At 42.3% G+C, this 8,632-nt stretch overlaps 1 protein-coding gene across 1 annotated transcript; it reads right to left on the bottom strand.

Moving 5' to 3' along the window:
* Positions 1–487: 487 nt before the first annotated feature.
* On the bottom strand, positions 488–1,441 carry LOC146853918 (olfactory receptor 5B12-like). Its single transcript, XM_085650971.1, has one exon. The coding sequence runs from the start codon at positions 1,439–1,441 to the stop codon at positions 488–490; it is 954 nt and encodes a 317-aa protein (XP_085507097.1).
* Between the last annotated feature and the right edge of the window lie 7,191 nt (positions 1,442–8,632).

Genomic DNA, 8,632 nt, shown 5'->3' with positions numbered 1-8,632 from the left:
GCAGATGATGAAGATGTAGGTGTCATTGATGGTGATAACAGTCTCCTGGTTACATGTGAACAATGATTGAGGGGGTTGAAGATAGGGTAATCTGGTCTTGGATTTATTAGTTCTTTGATTTTATGATTTTTAGTATTTCTCCCTCAAAGTCATGAGCTTGCATCTGTCGCTGAGCGATTTTCAAGGTAGTCATATATGCTCCAATGTTTAGATTGATCTTCTTAGCTTGAAGAGGGAGCCAGTAAACCATGTTTAGCTCAGTTTAATAGACAGGTGTTTTTGGTGGAGACCTCATTTCTAGGACAATATATATCTGGTGTAGACACATAAGGGCTTAGTCACAAGCCCCATGCACCGCCAGTACATCACTTTTTCCCATATTGAAAGTGATGCACTGGCAGCCCAAGGGGCTTGCAAATAAGCCCCATCATGTCTTGTGTTGCATCCCAGAATAGGGTAATGGCCCACCAATATTTGAACATGTTAGCTATTTATGTTGGAGATGTATGGAAGCAAAATATTTTCCAATCGTTTTCCTCAGTGCACCTTTGACATCCTGGTTTCTAAGGCTATAGATGATAGGATTTAGCATTGGAATCACAACAGTGTAGAAAACTGAAGTTACTCTTTCAAAACCAAAGGAGTACTTTAATTTGGGACTGAGGTACACAACAAGGGCAGTGCTGTAGAGCAAGGTAACACAAATCAAGTGGGATGAGCAGGTGGAAAAGGCTGGGAGCCTACCTCCAGAGGATGACATTCTCATTATGGTGGTTAAAATATAAATGTAAGAGGTGAGTATAGTACAGATTGACACTATTGCTATGGTAAAGGAGCAAATTAGCATTGACATTTCATTGACAAAGGTGTCAGTGCATGACAGCCTCAGAAGAGGGGGGGCATCACAGAAGAAATGGGAGATCTCTTTTGAGCCACAGAAAGACAATCTGAAGATGAACCCGGTTTGTAGCATGGCATGTAGAAATCCACAGATGTAGACACCAATGACTAGTTGCGTACACATCTTCCCAGTCATTATAGCAGAATACAGCAGAGGATGGCATATCGCTGAATATCTGTCGTACGCCATTACAGCCAAAAGCAGACTTTCTGATGTTCCGAAGACAATGAATGAAAAGAGCTGCACAGCACACCCTGAGATTGAAATCACCTTTCTCCCCAGGAGAAGCTTGGCCAACAGGTTTGGAGTGATTGCTGAGGAATAGCCAATGTCTACAAAGGACAGGTTACTAAGCAGGAAGTACATGGGAGTGTGGAGGTGAGGGGCAACCCTAATTAATGCCATTATAGTTACATTCCCAATTAAGGTTGTGACATAGACCAGGAGAAAGAGCACAAAGAGAGGGACTTGCAGCAGAGGGTCCTCAGTGAGACCTAAGAGAATGAACCCTGTCATGGAGCTCTGGTTCGTTTCTTTCATGTAGGACCAAATAGCACTTGCTGAAAAAGAAATGCAAGCAAAGTGTCATGTTGCGAGATTAGGAATTGTTTTGAAAATGTATTTATTTTAATTGATGAGTTTTTCACAATTGCTAGCTCATTACATTCGATACATTTGACTTTCATATATTTTACAAACAACACATTTGAAAACATATTTTAAAAAATGACATAGAATCCCATCATTATGAATTTTCAAACATCTCATATATTTACCAGGGCAGTAATGACTTTGCAATACATCATTTAGACAAATATTTCCATTGGTTTAAATGGCCACCCTCTGCCCTACAAATAAACATGGTTTTGTAAAGCCTTTCAAAGGTGTTAGTCAACATCTTGGCTTTGACAATTCTCGTTGTCAAGGCTGAGCATGAAAGGAAGACAAATGCTTGTTTGATGATGCCAAAGACTATCAACAAAAAAGCCAAAGTAGCCAGACCCTGCGTGAAGATGTAGAGGGGCACATGCAGAAAAACAACTTCCTCCTCTTGTTAGCTGAGGAGGATGTATTTTAACTGTGACATCACGTCAATACCTTCAGTTTTTGATATGCAATAACATACTTACTTCACTCTTTTTTGGACTTTAGAAGGAAGCTCTGCAGGATCAGCTGAGAATAAATGAATTAATCTTAGTCTTGTAGAGTGCACTGACACTCGTAATCGAGCATTCTGGCACTTAAGTATAAACTCTAATGGTCCCAGCTGAGGAGGGACTGAAAGGAAGAAACAAACACTGAGAGATATTAGGAGAAAGATTAGATAAGGGATTAACAGAGTGCGTCAGAGACCAAGAAGAGCCAGGTTGTCAAGTGCTTTTTGAATAAGGCTTCAGATTGAATGACACTCAGAGTGCTGGGGAGTTGGTTCCATGCCTTAGTTCCTAATACCATAAAGAATATTCTGCTTGAGGTATTGAGTCTAAATAGAGGGGGCTTAAGGAGGTTAGTATAGGAGGATCTTAACATCATTTGAGTTGTATGGTGATTGAATCTGGTAGCCAGGAATTCTGCTCCAATAGACTTGAATTCTCTCAAGACCAGTTAGAGGATCTTAAAAAGGACCATTTTGTGGATTGGCAGTCAGTGTAATGTTGTAGAGCTGTTTTTAGGGCTGCAGAAGCAGAGCTTCATCTTGGGAGCTTCAGCACAAGTCTAACAGCAGCATATTGCACCATTTAAAGCTTATGGCGTATCAGTTTGAAAGATCCTATTTAGAGACTATTACAGTAGGAGTCTAGAAATTATGAAAGCAAAGGCAAATGTTTTCCTGGTTGCTAGTAGAAGATAGTTGAAGACTTTTCTTAAGGATTTAATGAGATTAAAACGCCTTCCTGCCACTCCCAAAGGTTGTGGGTGCAATGGGAGCGTGGTGTTTAATTTTACTCCTAGGTTTCTTGTAACGTCTACTGTGACAAGGGGCAGGGACACTGAGTTTGGCCTCCATTGAGTTGGAGAAAACAGGTTGGATTTCCCAAAAAACTGAATCTCCATTGTATCTGTGTTGCATTTAAGGTGGTTTGATTGCATCCACGGGATAACTTTAGTGAGACAATTTTGGCAGTTTAGTTCCAAGCCAAAGGATCCTTTATCAAGCACTAGGATCAGCTGTGTATAATCAACTTAGGATGTAGTGGCAATTCCAAATTATTCTATAAGGAAGATTAGTGGGTCCATGTATATATTGAAGAATGCAGGGCTAAGGGATGAGCCCTGCAGAATTCCAAATGCCACTGATCTTGTTGTAAATGGGAAAGGTCCTAGTGCAACTACATGACTACTGACAGTAGAGAAAGAATTGATCCAGGACAGGGTTTTTGTGGGAATGCTGAAGTCCTTGATCCGTTGAAGGGGTATGGAGCATGAGATGGTATCAAACGTGGTGGAGAGCTCAAGTAAAATCAGCACCTCATTATTTCCCTCATCCACCGTCATTTTGATAGTTTCAGAAACTTACAGTTGGGCTTATTCTGTGGAGTGTTTAGGACAAAAGCCAGATTGCTGAGGGAAGAGAGAATTTTAAGTTTTCAAAAAGGAAATCAGTTGGCCATTGACACATTTTTCAAGCAGTAAGATTAATGCAGGATGTAGGGATATGGGTCAGATATCAGAAAGTGTGGGATCTGCAAGAGTGTATTTTTGCAGGGGTTTCATGACTGCCAGCTTCCAGTCTGGTCGGATTTCCACAATTGGTAGTGATGTTTTAGGAATTATGTCAATTAAAGGGTTGACCGTATCAACAGCCATATGGAGAATGACCGGGGGCAAGGGACTGTCTCTAGTAAAGGAATTGGTTTACCTGAACGCTGGTTTAATTATGATCATCAGGTGGCAGTTCTGTTCTAGTCTCTTCTTTCCTCCTTTGTCTTTGTCTTTGTCTGTAGGAAGATTGAGTCAGTGTGGGGATGAGCAGTGCAGCACAGCTGGAAAAGATCCAAGATTTGAGTGGTTGCTGAGGTTTCCTGAAAGACGCCGAGCCAGGCCAGGTGACAAAGCAGAAGTCCGCAGCTCAGGTGAGTGGGTTTGAGCGATGAGGCAAATTGCTTGGTCCAGAGCCTGGGGGTTTAATTAGGTAGTAGGTGATCTGTGGTGCCGATGAGTAATTGAAAATTAGATTGGGGTGGGCAGGAACCAATCAATGAATCCTAATAATTTCTAACCAGTGAGTCATCCAAATACCAGCAGGAAACAATCAGTGAGTCATCACCAATTACTGGCAGTGAGTCGTCAGCAATTACTGGTAGGAAACAATTAGTCATCAGCAATAACTGCTAGTGTCTAAATCGGTGGCCAGTACAATAACAATTGTAAATACATTAATATCTCAGAGAAGCTTGTTCTTTTTTCAAAGGTCAAGAGCCATCATAGCGGCAACAAAAGCACTAGTGAAAAAAAAAAACACAAACATACTTGCATGAACATACCCATTGTTATTAGAGAATTCCTACTCCAAGTTATGCCTTCATAGGCGAGGGGGCACACTAGGGACAATTAAAGGAATGAGCGGTGGAAAAGGACAACTGGGTCATGACACCTAGTACCAAATGTCAAAGTTGGTGCAGGTTCTGCTGCCTTAGCATGTAAGACGAAGGGCATACCCTCCGTGACAAAGGACAGAGTCAAAGTCCCAACTGACTTAGACCACTGTGGTGGACTAATTCTTAGAAGGAGCCATCCAGGATCATCTTTATCTCTTTCGATTGTATAAAGTGAGGTTGATGGGCCGTGGCCAGAACAGTTTGCCAGCTAGGTCCTTAATGGCTGTGTCATACAGCTAGGACCTAACTATGTCATGAACCATGGCTTTCTCCATCTTTCAGACTAGCTATAAAATCACCTGTTGAAACTACAAGAAGTTATTGACGTTATGGAAAGAATAGGACGCCAACTTATAGTTGCAGATATATGGGCCATATACCAAAATGCCACAGATGTTACTTCTACCATATATAGAGAGCACTCCAATTATATAGAGTGCTGCATGTACAGAGTCTAAATAGGGTGGGCACAACATCTGTCACTTTATTGCAGGTGTTCAGCAACCACAAAACTCTAAATAGAATTCTATATATACTTAACCTCTTTGCTGCTAAGCCTTTTCCCCCAATGTGCTAAACCTTTTTTTTGCCTATTTGGGGTAGTTTGCGCTTGGGTCCCTGTAACTATTTGTCCACATAAGTACAGGTATCTGTGCCAAATTTGCACCCTTTTCTTCCAACATCGTGGGTTTTTTAAAGGTACCCAGGGTTTGTGGATTCCCCTGGAGGGGACCCAGAAATTAGCCAAAATACAGCTACATTTTGGGGAGTTTGGAAAAAATGCGGAAAAAGTGCTGCAGAAGAAAGCGTCAGTTTTTTTCCCTGCAAATGGGATCAACACATGTATTGTGATGCTGAAATCCCCGTCTTCCCAGCTTTCAGGGACAAACAAACCTTTGACAGACACCAAAATGTTTTACACAGTTTTGACATTTTACTGGGTGTCGGGAGGAGCTGGGAATACCAGAAGCAGAATTCCCCTCTGACCCCATGTCATGGCCATGCAGGTACGGGACGAAGATGGTCCCTTTAAGTCGGCCCGACAGCAGGAGGAAGCGGGATTGCCACTGTTGATGCAGCGCCTCGAGGACCTATCAGGAGAGGAGGAGGAGCTGAGAGGCGGGAGCATTGAGGAAGAAGACACGGAAAAGACCCGGGAAACGGCACGAGGAGGGAGACCCCTGATGGCGCCGGCACCCCTGCAGTGGGAGAGAGACCGGGAAGCAACGCGGCTGTCCTGCTTGTTGTTGAAGACGTCAGCAAAGACCGAAACCACGCCATCGCCCTCCACACCCCAGGAGAAGGGTGGCTCAAACAGGTACGGGGACGACTCCGGGGGATTTTAAACACACCGGGAGGGAATGCATAACAGAGGATGGTCACTGCTATTAGCTCTAAGCGGGAATCACTCTCTGTAGTCACGGTGTCGTCTTCCTCATGGACTGTCTTCCCCTACCCTTGCTCTCATCGGCGAAACCACAATTCTGATCCTTGGTTTCCTTTTGTTTTTTCTTTCTTTTCTCCGACTTCCCCTGCAACTGAGATGTCCGTCTAGAACCTCGCTAAGAACTCTGACGTAAGAGTTCCTGTATAAAGCGACTTGGAACGACGGAAGCAGCACACTCTCCCTGTGCAGACACAGATATCGGACAATTTTCAGTAGAGGGACATTGTACAGCTGTAGAGAAATAAAACCACTTTACGCAATCCTACGTGGTATATTTTCTGTCATGTAAGGCTGCCCCACCTCCCCTGGTAGCGTGACACTGGGACATAGCCTATTTTTATTACTTTTTGTGCTTTCAACCTCCTTGCACTTAGTGGTAGAAATGGGTATGAAAGCAATATTAGATCCTGGAAAGCCATACATTTCTGGAAAGTAGACAAACTTCTAAATTCAGCAAGGTGTCATTTGTGTATATCCTTCAAGGTTTTTTTTATAAAAAATATGAATAATTGAAAATGAGTTGAAAAAAACTGCCATTTGTGCCAACATTTTACCTGTAACTTCTACTAAGTATGATAGATTCTTTAAAACAATATACTGTTACATCCACTGGAACCCTCTGGTTCTGGTGATATAAAGGGCTTGTAGTTTCACCAAGAACTCGAGGAACCTAGAGCCAATAACTGAGCTGCATCTTGCAATGGTTTTTCATTGTGTACCAGGTATGTAGCAATTCATTTAGGAAAATATAAAGAGTGATGAATAGGTATCAAGGACACCTATGTATTTCCAAAATGGGAAGAAAACATAGAGTTTAGAAGCAGTAGCTATTTGCACATCTCCAAAATTGTGGGTACCAATACTAGCATGTGAATTATAGGACATTTTTCAAACTAACATCTTTTTTACACATTGTCTTACATTTGAAATGCAGAAATGCATAGGAAGTCAATAGGTAAAACAGTTGCTCTACAGTTCTGTGTTCCCCTAAGTCTCCCGATAAAAATGGTAGCTCACTAGTGCGTGTAGGCCTAGTGTCCACGACAGGAAACGGCCCAAAATGCAACATGCAAAAAGAACAATTGATGGATAGAATGCAGAACAATGTCATACATTCACCCCAGTACAGAGATCTGGGCCTAAATCCTTCATTCTTTTGCTTACCATGCCATTCAAGTTTGGACCCAGCCATATGCAAATCAGTGTTGACCATGTGCCCAATGGGAACAGTTCAGCCCGAACTGCCAGGTCAGGTCCACCCTGGCTGGAAACAAGCATCCTAGGAATTTGGGGAATTTTCAGGTTGGTCTCACTTCTTCGACAATCTGCATTTATCTCTTCATCACTTTCTTCATTTAAATCTAGATTCTTGAATTCTTCAAGAATTACATAGGTCCATTTAGGACCCTTGAACTTATTGTTCAATATTTTTAATCTTTGACTTCTTCATTTGGGCTTATCAGTAGATGTCCCAGACTGACTAGACATTTTGTTTACCTGGTCAGGTTCTTCATTAATTGTCTTGAAATTATACTTTAACCTTTTCACACAACCTGGCCAATTATCACATCTTCTGACTATTTTTGCTCATACTGCACAGTCACTGTCTTTGAGTGCTCTTTTATTTTCATTAAGTTGTGGCATAATCTGGTTATCTTTGTTTTCAGAATCCCTCTCTGTCTGACCCTGTCCAGGGCTTATTCCTGTAACGTCTTTTTCTGCCTGGATGCTTTCTTCTTCCCCCCTGGTCTGATCCTGTTCAGGTTTTATCTACATTTTCTCTTCTTCTACCTGAACTTGTTCTTCTTTTTCTAACTGGTCCTTCTCAGGTCTTACTGCACTTTGGTTTTCTGCAGCCTGAACGTGTTCTTCTAGACCTATCTGTCCCTCTTCAGAATCATGAATGGTTTCATTCACTTCTGTCTGAGTAGATTGTTCTCACCTTGTTTGATCCTGCCCAGGTTCTCCAACAGCTGTATTTTCACTTTCCTGAGCTTGTTATTCTATACCTGACTGGCCCTCACTGTTATTCTGTCTCCCTAAATGGATTTGGCTTCTTGTTCTCACATTTACTTCAGGTATGTCAACCACTGTTATCCAGTCATCCTGACTTATTCTCGGTTGTTCTTAATCAGCCACTTCAGGATCTGTTATTCTAGGTCCTTCAGCTGTACAACCTTCTGCAGCCTCAACTGCTTGAGTCAGTTGGGGTCCTTCCTCGTCAGCTGCTGGTACTCTCTTAGTGTGGCTTGCATGAATCTAATTAGGCAAGCCTGCACACTTCACTGCTGCTGTTGTAACCAATATATCTGATGTGTTTTTTACTACCTTGGTGCTAGGCACGACTCTCGAGTGTGATTCTTCACCAACACCCAGTCACCTGGATTTAGATCATGTGCTTGATCCGGCTGCTGGGCAACTGCGTCCTCTCCAACCTGGTGAGAGATAGAACGCACTAGGTCAGCCAGTTCTTTGCAATAGTCTAATACCAAATCATCAGTTATATTCAACAGTTTGTGTCCTGGTATACATGCTTGCCTCATTGCTCTTCCCATGAGTATTTCATGGGGACTCAATCCTGTATTCTTGTCAGGAATGCTTCTGAGTCCCATCAGAACAAGAGGTAAAGCATTAGGCCACTCCAGTGGGGTGGATCCACATACCTTTGCAGGTCTTGTTTTTATA

The sequence above is a fragment of the Triturus cristatus genome, chromosome 4_1 (genome assembly GCF_964204655.1).
Source record: "Triturus cristatus chromosome 4_1, aTriCri1.1, whole genome shotgun sequence".
Taxonomy (NCBI): domain Eukaryota; kingdom Metazoa; phylum Chordata; class Amphibia; order Caudata; family Salamandridae; genus Triturus; species Triturus cristatus.
This window is presented reverse-complemented; position numbering and strand designations above follow the sequence as displayed.